The 12,609-nt window shown below is 38.7% G+C and overlaps 1 protein-coding gene across 1 annotated transcript in view; it reads right to left on the bottom strand.

Annotated features, from left to right (window-relative positions):
* Window positions 1-529: 529 nt before the first annotated feature.
* tacr3a (tachykinin receptor 3a) overlaps window positions 530-12,609 on the bottom strand; it is a 33,972-nt gene continuing 21,892 nt past the window's right edge. The window contains exons 4-5 of the mRNA XM_084369822.1: window positions 7,204-7,400; window positions 530-5,362 (exon numbers count right to left, since the gene is read on the bottom strand). Of these exons, the coding sequence (XP_084225948.1) occupies window positions 5,029-5,362; window positions 7,204-7,400 (531 nt within the window). The 3' untranslated portion in view covers window positions 530-5,028. The remainder of the gene's footprint in view (window positions 5,363-7,203; window positions 7,401-12,609) is intronic.

Here is a 12,609-nt window from a genome sequence, read left to right as displayed (position 1 = left end):
CGTTGCAGATTCTCACAAAATCCTGCATTGTTCTGGACAACAAACATAAAACAAAACACTGCTGCTCGATTGTTGATTTTCTTATTTTCTTCATTAAAATATGACTGCGTTTGCAACAAGTCACAGCTACATTTCATCATAAGCATGTCACGTCACTTGCAAGCACTCATGATACTGTAAGGAAAACTCCTGCAATAAAGCCACATCAAGCTAATTCATTGACCAATGCCAAGCAGTGTAAAACCTTTTGGAGGTCTTACTATACGAAATATGATATACTGTAGAATTCATATAGAAGTAACTTCATATGATCAGTAAGAAAGTGTTCCTACAATTCTTCAAATTACCAAAATAATTGGCATTTGCCAGCAATATTAATATAAATATTTGTTTAAAGGATAATACAACAGTTATTTTTAACCTGAGTCATGTTTTTGTGTAAAACAGTGGTTCCTTCAAAATAAAGACAATAAAATACGTAGTGAAGTAAAATGATTGTGTGGTTACAACAGAGGCTCAAGTCAAAATTAACCGATTATCCTTTAAAGACACAACAAATAATTTGATCACCAATTGACAGAGAAAGAGGCACACATTGTACTGTACATTCATACAAAACACATACATTTATCAACACAGAGAAACAGGAAAATAACTTGATACCACCACGTACAAAATATCTAACCAACTTCAATATAATGATCAGACGACAGCTGTAAAGTACATCACACTGAAAAGCACAACATGTTTTTCTTCACATTCTTCAGTAAATACTTTCATAAAGTCCGAACATTCAGAACTGTTGGTAAGAACAATTAAGGAGAAAAATAACGTGTCTCTGTGGTTGCAGTTACTGATCAAGCCAGGAGATTAAAGGAACAGTTCACCCAAAAGAAAAAAAAGAAAATTATTATCCACTCACCCAGTGCAGATTGAGTCAGGGGAAGTTTCATAATCCACAAAACATTTCTGGAGCTTCACAGAGAAACAGAGTTGCAGCATTCTAGTAAACAACTGAAGTGGATGGGGACTTGTTTCAAAATGGGAAAAACAAATAAAAAAAACAGCATAAAATGGCTCCATACAGCTTGTCTGTGGAAGTCTGGAGATCCCAAATTCATTTGAATGGACAATATTTATACCCTTGACACCCGGTCGAGCTCGTGTACCTAATTCAAATGGTGTACACTAGAGCTTTAAGCTTAGCAGCGACAGTGAATATTTTGGCTTTAAAAAGGGAGTAAATAAAGTTTTTTCAAACAATTTGGGATCTTGGGGCTTCCAGGGACTTAACATTTAAGTCTCCATCTTCTTCAGTTGTTTAGTAGAATGCTGCAACTCTGTTTTACTGTGAAGCTCCAGAAATGTTGATGTTGATGTTGATGATGACTGAATTTTAACTTTAGGGTGATGTTATCCTTTAAGCTTGAATTTTCTTCCATATGTAACAAAACATATACGGATACAGCATTTACTGCAACTAGCAGGACACTCTATACATTATACATTTCTACAAATATTTGTCAATAACTTTGAAAGAGGTCTGTTTGGTAAAAGCAAAACCAAAACACTAATGATAAAAAAATTATGCTTAATTACCAGCATTAACACATACTGCTGTATGTGTGTGTTGTTATTGTAACTACCACTCTCTCTGACTCTGATGTTGTTATTGTTGTATCAGAGGGGGCACACTGTTGATGATATAGCCCTACTTGTCACAGTTTGGTTGAACTTATCAAAATTTTGACCCCAACATGGCACAGGCTAGCGTATTGCTTGGTGCAGTTCAGGTCGTGTCCGCATGTACACCGGTATTTCTTAAGTTATTGTTAAGTTAAGTTATTGAGAAACTCGCCAGTGTTCATGTCTCGGCAGGAAACAATGACACAGAGTTTAGTTTGTACATTGACTGACTGGATGTTATATTGTCTAAATTTAAAGACACAAATCGACATTGACAGAGGTAAGAAATAATGAAATTCAAATACTTAAGTAGATTTTTAAATCATTTTTCTGACAACTTATACTTTTACTCGTTACATTTTAACACAAATATCTGTACTTTCTACTCCTCACATTTTCCAAACAGGCTCGTTACTTTAGTTTTAATGCATTTGAGGGGAAATATCAATTATTTTTATTTTCCGTCATTGCACGCCACCTTCCCAACATCGCTAGACTGATTTCAACCTATCAGTGCGTATCATGCATGGCAGACAGAGCAAGACGAAGCAACATAAAAGACGTAGCAAGATGGGAACAAACGGAGAGGGAGTGGTACTTTTCAGAGCCTGTACTTTCTAACTTCTACTTGAGTAAAGAAGTTGAATTAGTACTTCAACCTTTACCAGCTCTTTTCACAAGTATCTGTACTTCTACTTGAGTAAAGAATGTGTGTACTTTTGCCACATCTGGACATTGATAATACAATGATAGAAAAGAGAGACAAATACAGCTGCTTACAATGTTACAGATGGTGTTGTTCATATCAAATTAAAACTGGTGGCTGCTGTTTCTATAGTTCACGGACAAAATAGCATTCTGTTTCACGTTTCCCTGCCTTGCTTGTGGTATTTTCTGTCACTAAGCAATCGACTACAGAAAATACAATCTGTTTCAGTTTACAACGGCACGGACATGCTCAGCTTACATGAGTAGCCATGGGATATGCGTTTTCAGGTGTGTTAGCAGGGCAGAGACTATTTCTGAAATTGTGCCAAAAAGTCCATCTCGACTGAGACAGTCTGGTTTCCAAAAATACCAGCGTACATGTGCACTAGGCCTCAGACACTTGATGTGGACACAAGCAGGGAGTTAAATTAAGGGGCGACACAGGATGACGGCTTGCAGCGAGAAACTAGTGGAACACCAACTGTCCTGTTCTCTGATCACACACTGAACGAAGGCATTTAAAAGAACATTACCGAACATTAAAACAAAGGCTGACTGCACTTCACTTTGCAGCTTCAGAGTGTAAAATATAAAAATGAGAGATATTGATCCACTGGCTCCTAGTTTGCGTTCAATCTGCTCATTCTCCAGCAGCCTGTTTATTGACGTGTTCCAAATGTATACTGGATTTTGCCTCTGGCTTGTTACCAGTTGCCGGGAAAACATGTTCCTTGTTACATAACTGAAAGCCCAACTTATTTTCAGTTCTTTCAGAGCCAAACTCAGAGCCACATATATTGCCAATCAACAGCTATTCCATTGGCAACTCTCTGCAGCCGTTCATTCATGGTTTCAGGCCGAAGCAGATACAGAGTGTGTCCTCTGTAGAACAAAAAGTTCACAGTTAAAACTCACTGATAGTAATGAAGACTGTGACATACTTACATAATTACAATCACCATGACGTATTTTCAGATTACCTCCATTATGAGATGGTCTCACCATTCTTGTATATATTTAAATAATGAGTTTTGGAGCAAGATTGATTGATTTCATTATCATTCATTTGAACTGCAGGGGTGAGACCCTCACGAAACAGTGGGGTGCTCCTTTTGTTTATATGCTAATCTCAATCAGAACTGAATGTTTAATGAAGGAACTGCTACTTTGAGGATTGTGTTAATGCAGAAGGACCCTGATTGTAGGGGAAACTTGAATATAACACTTGAAAGTAAAAGCACCTGAAATTTAAACAAACATACTGCAGCAGGTAAGCGTGGCTCACTTCACATGTTGCTAAGGCTGCTCTCGAGCATGGATGGATTATGGGACAATGGGACCCTGGATGCAGACATGCAAAGAGCCCCCTACCAGTCACCAGTGCCTGTTTTGCATCCCCCATCGGGGTTTGTTCGTGCTGGAGAAAGAGAAAGGTTGAATATTTGCCAAAGCAGGGGCAGGATTCACCAAATTTGCAGCATGCAAGCTCAGATAATTTCCTCTGCTGTTGATTTTGAGACGTTTCACTGATCAAAACAAACACAGCAACAGTCCTTTGTGAACTGTAACACTGCCATGTTTTGGGATCTGTGTGGAAATCCCTTTTGTGAAACAAGCCATTCGATCCACAGAAAATGTCATAGAAAACTACTGAAAAAAAAACCTGTGACACATGCTTCATTTTTTTTAAAGCAGAGCAATTCAGTGCAATGTGAAACATTATTCAAAGAAGACCATGCATGTGCACTTAAAAGATCTTGTTAACAAGGTCAAATCTGTGCCAACACAAGCTCTGCTCCAAAACACTGCTCCTGAAACGCCTCGTCAATAGTTCTGCCTTTACTTCTGGGACTTTGTGACATCACAGTACAACAATTGCATAATTTATACCTAGTAGCTTGTTTGGCACGTAAGAAATAATTAAACAACTGCTCTGTTGTTGTTAGTGCTGCTGACTCAGGTATGTGTGAGTTGACCAATCAGAGCACACTGGGTATTCAGGAGGGGGGGCCTTAAAGAGACAAGAGCTAAAAAAAGAGCTTTTCAGACAGAGGGGGAATACAGAGCTGCAGTACTGGACAGTTTGAGAAAATGGATGTGTTTTTTGAGCATTAAAGCATGTAGACCTACTCTATTCTGAACCTGAAAATGAGCACAATATGTCTCCGTTAATGTAGGTTTATTCTAACCTGTCAGCTGTATTATGTAGAGAAGAATAAACAAACATTTAATAAAAAAACAAAGTGGGATCACATACACTATATCACTATAGCGGCTGATATTAAATGATCAGGAGAAAAAGAAACATAACAGGAACATCCCTCATTCTGATTGAGCTGTGTGACTTTTTAATGAGAACTGCTAGTAACATTAACTTCACACTGACGCCTTTGGCCCCGGGGTCTGTACCCAGTAGTCCATCCATGCTCCAGAGAATCATCAATATCATCCAGCAAGTATTAAATAATCTCTATATCCAAGTGTCCATTCTCTGCATACCTTCTGCCTTGATACAATGCTTCTACGTCTACATTAAGCAAACATCTGTGCACCTTTTGTATGTACAGTGTGTCATGCATGTGGATACATTTGCAACATGCATATGTCTGTGTGTAAGTCTGTGAGAAACGCCCTTCACGAGAACTCCTCAGGATGAGCGTTTGGAGCCGCTCCATTTTGCGTTTTCGCGTTGGTACCGTTGCACCCAGTGATCTCTGACTGGCGAGACGTAATGTAGCTTCTCTTCCTAGAGGACAGGGATGGCTTCCTTCCAGAGGCACCAGCAGCACCGCCGTCACCCTCGGCAGGGTCGTACACCACCACCATGGTGGTATCCATTCGGGACAGCGTGTACATGCTGCTCTGGCGTGTTGGGTGCAGCCGCGTGGAGCGAAGTTCCAACTCATCGTAGCTGGACACCTTGATGAAGGGGCACCAACGAAAGGCCCGCTTGAAGCCAGCTCGAAACCTGGTGTCACATGGATGCATAAAGCAGAATAGGTAAGAGGTAAATCTGTCACTTTTTAATCGGCGGTCCTTTAAAACATTGTATTTTCTGCTAAATTCCTTCAGCAAGAAATTGGAAATATTTTCTAAAGAACCAAAGGTTGGCTCTTCAACTGGGAACAAATTGTATTCACATTCGCCTGAGGCTTTTAAAAAGGTCGTTAGTGACGGATGTCAGTGTTTGTGCAGTGATGAAAAGGAGGTAAATTGCTGTGGAAGTGGTGCATTATGCTTTGAGGGGATCATTTTCTGAATGCACTGAAGCTGTATCCATTGATACATCAAACAGCGTCAGAGGCTTTAGAGAAGCAATATTTCTTTAAAGAATCAAATCCATTTAGAGAGACTGAATGATGTACTTTTCACTAAAAATGACCCATTATCACGGTAACGTTCTGAAAAAACAAAAATATTTTTAAATGTCATATCTGGAATTTATTAAAAGTGACTATAATCATTTGATAGACTTTGATAGCATTTCAGTGTCTACTAGGCTGAAAGAATATGTACCATGCATATTCAGCACTATATGAAATTCAGAGTAATGCATGTAGAGAATGTGGTTTATCTGGTGTCGCCCTGTTGGTTCTGTTCCTACAACATCATACTTAATGTACTAGGACCATCATTAAAACAGACGAATCATCCTGTTGTGCTGTCACTCATTATTGATGTTGTCCCTGGAGCATCATAGTTAATATTGTTCAAGGACCATCATTTATACTTGACAGAAATAACAACATAAACTGTATTTGAGGCAAGCTGTTGTGGTTGAGTGGGTTACATATGGGACTTTCACTCAGGGGACTGGGGCTTGAATCTTGTTCTAATTATTTTATACTGTTTACTTATTTTTAAACTCAGTTCACCTATTATTTTCTGTGTCTTTACAGTTTTCTGTTGCTAGGTTGTGTTAAAATAGACCCTTTCACACTGTTAAACATGCGTGTCAAATCTGGCAAAAGAGGTAAAAACCAAAAGTGAGTTTAAATGAAACTTGAAAGCTGATGTCCGAAGTCCAAATACAAAATACAAAATACAAGCAACAAAGGCAGGCAAAAAGACATGGAAGAGAAACACAGATAAATCAACTAAGAGTGAAGGGAAAACATAGGCTTAAATACACAAGACTGATTAACTAATGGGACACAGGTGAGCAGGAAAAAGGGTGGGAAAGCAAACAAAGGCAGGAAGTGGAAAGTAAAACATGAAACATGACGATGAACCTTACAAAATAAAACAGGAAACAGTAAGAGGATAACTCCTCCCATGTGTATATTTCTCCTGTCTTTTTCCCAGAGTCACGAAGCTTTGACATTACAAAAACATGTTTTTTCACATCTACATTTTCCACTACTTTCACTCCTGACTCTCTGCAGCTCTCGCCTTATTTTTTTTAATATATTAATTTATGATGTTCCAGGAACAACACTAACACAGTGATATCAGATTGCACGAGAGAATATAACCAAACAGCAACTTATCTTGATGAGGTTTGAGGTTTTTCTTTCTCATGTTAATATAATGGTTTAATTTTATTTTGCTTGGACTGAATGTTCATGGATGATTTGACCAAATGTAATGATGCCATTTATTTCTCTGTCTCTTAACAGTAGGGGATAATGATAAAAGCTCCAAACTGTTCAGCCACAGTTAATAATGAATGACTTTAATCTTCTAGTAAAAACACATAATGATGTGATGTAATGATATAACTAATTCTACTTCTATAGTTGTGTAAATGTAACATGTAGTTTTGTATGTTGTTTACTGTATTGCCGTCACATCCCTGCTGTCACCCACCTGCTGTTGAGGCAGCAGTAGATGATGGGGTTGTACATGGTGGAGCTCATTGCCAGCCACAGCACTGACAGGTAAACCTGCTGGATGTACTTCCACTTGTTTAGAGGCTTGTTAAGACCCGTCACAATGAAGTAGACATGGAAGGGGAGCCAGCAGAGGGCAAAGGTCACCACCACGATAATCATCATCTTCACCACCTGCAAGAGAGTGAAAAATGATGAGAGACATTCACAAGCTGTCAGCTGCTACCTGAGGATTCCTGTGAGCGCCGAGAGGGATGGAGGGAAGGACAGCATGGTGTAAGCCAGAAGAAATCATCACAGATAAAAGCTATTCTCCCTGAATCTGATGAATATTTTGGGGAAGAATGTTTTGCATGGAATTTTTCTCCATTTCTTACAACTTTGCACATGGTATTACCGGCAACAGATGCTTTACTGGAAGACTGTGATGGAAAGCAGGACAGCATGTTCTAGTTAGTCTGATCTGATAGCATTCTATCATCTCTTTTAAATGGCACTGTCACATGAACATGTCACAAGTATCTTCTCTTTTTTAAAGGGGGTCCCAGAACAAACACTTACAAGAAACAATAACACAATCATAAAAGACCTTAGGGTAAATACTATGATCAGAGTTTATCAAAGTATAATGTAACAGACAGTCATCGCTGAAAACAAATAGATAACATTTCTAATTAAGCCAGGTAAAGACAGCGAATAAACAAGTACAGATAAGTACACTTTAGAGACAAAGGCGACCACAGAGCAGAGCTCATCGGAGCATCTTTGAAAGTAAATTAAAGAATGAGGAACATAGAATTGCTTCAAGCAATAAAGATAGTTACAATGAATGCATTTAAAGGTAAATAGATTGCAATTAAATTGCTCTCGCATCAACAGAGAGCCAGGGAGTGTAAGGCAAGGCATTATAACACAGGGAAAAAGAAACATCATAATACAAATCTGCAGAGCCTATAATGTATAAACATGAGAAGAGAAAGGGAAAAAAGTACTGCAAAAGTCGAGTCAAAATCGAAAATTCACAATAATAAAAAAAAAACCTTTGGAAACTGAATTCCAATAAGTTCATTAAGTGACAGTGGACATTTGTAACAAATTTAAGGATATTCCCTTAAGGCTGTCGCCAGCGTGGGGGCATACAAATGTGCATTAATGTAACGTATCAAGTGCATTTAAATTGAAATTTTAAATAATTTGTTAAAAAGTCTGTCTGCAGTGTCTTTCAATTACTCTTTCAATCTCTCCTTCTGTGAACTGAATGAACTGCTGTGGACTGTGTCTGGGTGGTAAGTGGGAACACAATCCATCCTACTGTGTGACATCCCAGAGACAGGCTGGAGAGCCACGATACCAGAGGCAAAACAGACATCATCAAATCCCTCATGAAATCCAAACACAAGGCCTGGCACACTTTGTTTTGAGTTTATGTTTCAAAGTCATTTATGGCATAACACACGCCAAGCTGTAAACTGTGCTAGGTGGCTGCTAAACAGTGGCGAGGCAGTCAGTCAGTATTTCTGACGGTGTGGATGTTTTTAGCGGAGGCTCCGATTATCTCATAAGATACCGAGACAGGGTTTGAAGTGATGTGAGAAGACTAATTGAAAGATGTTAAAGAGCAAAGCAGTTGTTAAGGGTTTAGTGTAAATGTTTCCATCACGTGTGACGTGCTCTGGTGCCAAAGACTCATCCAACAGTGTGTTATAGCAATGAGGGTGAAGAAGAGAGGACGGTGAAGAGTCCAGTGTGGTGTATATTTTAAAGTTTGTGCACTGTATCAGTCAAATCTGTCTTGACCTCTGAACTAACATAATATGGACCGAATGAGAATGACTCCCAGCCCTGGGCCCATTTGTTCCTTCTATATGTCTTTAATTAAAAAACGGGTCATGAATATATTTCATTTTTAAAAAGGACTCATTAATTTCCTGAAGCAGCTGATCACTGTGGTGCTTAACTGCAGAAAAACGATCATTTGTCGGGGACTATTTTCAGCAGTGTATTAATACACATTTGGCGTTCTAGCAAGCGTTCATCACAGCATGACAGTTTCTGTAGGATGGACTGAAAATAAACTTAAGTGCCCACGTGTCGCCATATGCATGGTTTTTTAATTAATGTTAGTAGGATGACAGAAAGTCTGACATCTTGGTGTTCTCTTTGGTTTCTTGCTGATGTACTTTTTAAAAAGCGGTCACATTATTATCAGGGCTCTCAACAGGTTGAATATGTAAATAAACTTCAGGAGGAGAAGCACAGTTGCTGAGTGATCGTCGGTCTTGTTTAAATTGCCCTTATTTGGACTGAACTTAATACAATCCATATAAGTTATTATCTGTATAAACTGGGTATTTTAGATGAGGTGAGGCTGGCTTCTTAAAAATGTTAACTATGTGTCTGCTTCCGGAGACTTGTCTTGAACTGTATTTGTCATGTCTCGTCCTGCATCTCAGGTCATGTTTTCCTTGTTTCACTTTTTATTGCTTTACCTTCTGTTTCATTTTGTGTTACTCGCCTCTTCTCTGTTTTCAGATCCCCGCTTCCTGCCCTTGCGTGTTTCCCACCTCTTTGATTGTCTGCACCGCCCGGATGTCTTTCACCTGTGTCCAATTATCCGTGCCTCCCTTGTGTATTTATGCTGCATTCATGTGATGGTCCCATTTCCTGAGTTCAGAAGTTGTTCTTCCGACTTCGGCGTGATGGATGATGTTTAGCATTTTATTGCTCAGAGCATTTAAACAACACATTGTCAGCTGTTTCTGGGATTTGAATGACAGGTAAGAGCAAAGGAAATGGATCATGTAATACATGTTCTTGTTTTATGCCTAGTCCTTTTTGGATTGTTGCCTAACAGACTGCCGTCCTCTGTTCCGACCTTATTCTGTATTAAGGGACTGTCTCTCGGTCGTGCACTTGAGTCCAACACTCCCGTGTTCAGTTCTTGTCAAAATTCTTGAAATTATACGCAAACTGCAAAAAACAAATCTCTTTTTAAACATATAATGCCTCACTCAAGATCTGGTAAACAAGCAAACACATCTTGTTTTGTCAATGTGTATCAGCCTATTACTGCCATTTTCAACAGGCCAGGAGGGAACAAGTAGACACAAAGTTTCTTGAGAAATTCTTGAGACACCCAAAATATCGTGCATTATACATGAGAGACTAAATAATGCGAGGAAAAACAAGCCCGTTGTGTCAATGAGTGTAGTTTTGCAAATGCCAGAGCATGCATCATTACTCAGGTTCCTTACTGTAACATCTGGTCCATGGGGGCTGAGACTTTGTGCATGATAGACAGAACAGTCTCTTCCTTACCACAAATGAACAATACTGAAAGTATATGCTGTAAGACACAGGAGGTTTAGGTGAGCTCATGCAGTGGTTTGTATGAACATGATCAGCTTGTGAGCACATCTAAAAATAAACACTTGAATATAGAAAAATTCAACCCACTAACCACCCATTTTTCATCATGGGGGATAATGAGAATGTCAGAGCACATATTCTAAGCGATGTCCTCCAGATAATTAATATCTGTAATGGAAATAGGTTACACAATTATAAAGTGAGTTGAGAAAACACAAGCAATCGTTTGCTTTTCAGTTTACATGTCAATTATTCTATGTGGCAGGATTCTACTGTTTGCACACAGTAATTTCAGAAGAGAAACATCTTCATTGATTGATTTCATGCTCAAACAAGCTAAATAATCAAACTGTCTTCATTTTTATGACTGAATAAACTGAATAAACAAACTGACCTTTAGGACAACACATTTGTATACTCTTTTACTGTTTACATCTGGCGGACCCTGCCACCTTTCTAGCTTCAAACAGTGTTCTGGTGACGATATCTTTCTCTGAGGATGGCTTACATATTCAGTTATGGAAAACATATCTCCGAGTTTGTGTTATTACCACGTCAGTATTTGAAATTACCCTTCTAAGTTCCTGAATTGCTTTTTCCTAAAACTGCATAGTGCACCTAAAAGTTCAGTTTGACAGTCATGGCAGGTCATGGTACTTCTAAGTGCTATATCGTAGGCAACTGGACTTGTTTCAGTTTATAGATGTTTCACCTCTCATCCAAGAGGCTTCTTCAGTTCTAACTAACTGAAGGGGAGTTGCCGGCTTTTAAACCCTGTGTGGGAGGACGACTCTGTAAGGACTCTCCCACTTAGAATTAAACAAAGTATCTATTGGAGATAATAAAGTCTCTTCACAGTTTAAAAAAAATAAATACATGAGTAGGAATGTAATCTAATGAGCAGAAATGTTGAGGTTAACAGACTGAATCAAGAGGAGATTTGAAGCTTTTGCCATCCCATTAATTTTGTTAATGAAATAATTTAGAAAGTCATCAAGTTTTCATTGGGTGGCTTCAGGAAACTGAATAAAAAAAAAAGGCACCAATCACTGAACTAATGGTCTAACCTAAAAGCCTGGGCATGTGGCATAAAAGACATCAAGGAAAACCAAATGTGAACATATTGCAAAACAGCAGGACATATAGATTAATTTAAACTCTTTTGTATTACTAACTACTTTTCATAGACAAAGCTCTTTATATTCTGGCACAACACATTTTACTTCTGACAACGTTGTGTGTTATGACTCTTCAGATCACAGTTGGCCTTTCAAAAATACCAGGAGTCAACTCCAGAACTGGAGGAGCAGCTTTCTGTTGTTATGCTGAAACCACCTGTCAGAGGTTCTGAAGTGTACGCCTTCAATTTCCCTGCGTATAACCTTTTTATTTATTGGGTTTTTCATATGTCTGTTGACCGGGGTTAACCAACAACAAAATTGGTTATTTCTGGTCAGTCATGTCTGTTAATGTATGTCACAGGCTCACTGGCTTAGTTTGATTATAGATAACACACCAACAGCACATACATGCTCTATATCATTAGTTTAACAAAAGGAATGGAAGCTATTTTGAGCAATTTCTGCAAATTCAACAGGTGGTCCTTGCAGGTACCATAATTACTAATCAAACACCCCCCCGACACCCCTGATGTCGAATGATGATTGCTGCTTGTCTGATAAACAAGGTGACTATGAGAAATACCTCCTCTTGTGCACAAGGACTCTTAAGAACAATCAATGTACGACATGTTTACAGCAGGATAGTAATGTGTGATGTAACAAAAGGTTGGGAGATGGGAGAAAGTCATTCTGAGGGCAACTACTTGATTACTAGAAGACTCTTTAACCCAAAAGTTTGCTTAACACTGGGGAACTTGAAGTGCTAGTTTAGTACAAAAGTGTATGAGTTACAGAGTGCTGTAAAATATCATACCATGTGAAACAGTGCCTGATGGTTAAAGGAGTATTTGACCGCAGGAAAGATGGCCCTGGTGATGGTGACATATTGCGAG

The sequence above is a fragment of the Pagrus pagrus genome (assembly GCF_965226575.1).
Source record: "Pagrus pagrus genome assembly, chromosome: 2".
NCBI classification, from domain to species: domain Eukaryota; kingdom Metazoa; phylum Chordata; class Actinopteri; order Spariformes; family Sparidae; genus Pagrus; species Pagrus pagrus.
This window is presented reverse-complemented; position numbering and strand designations above follow the sequence as displayed.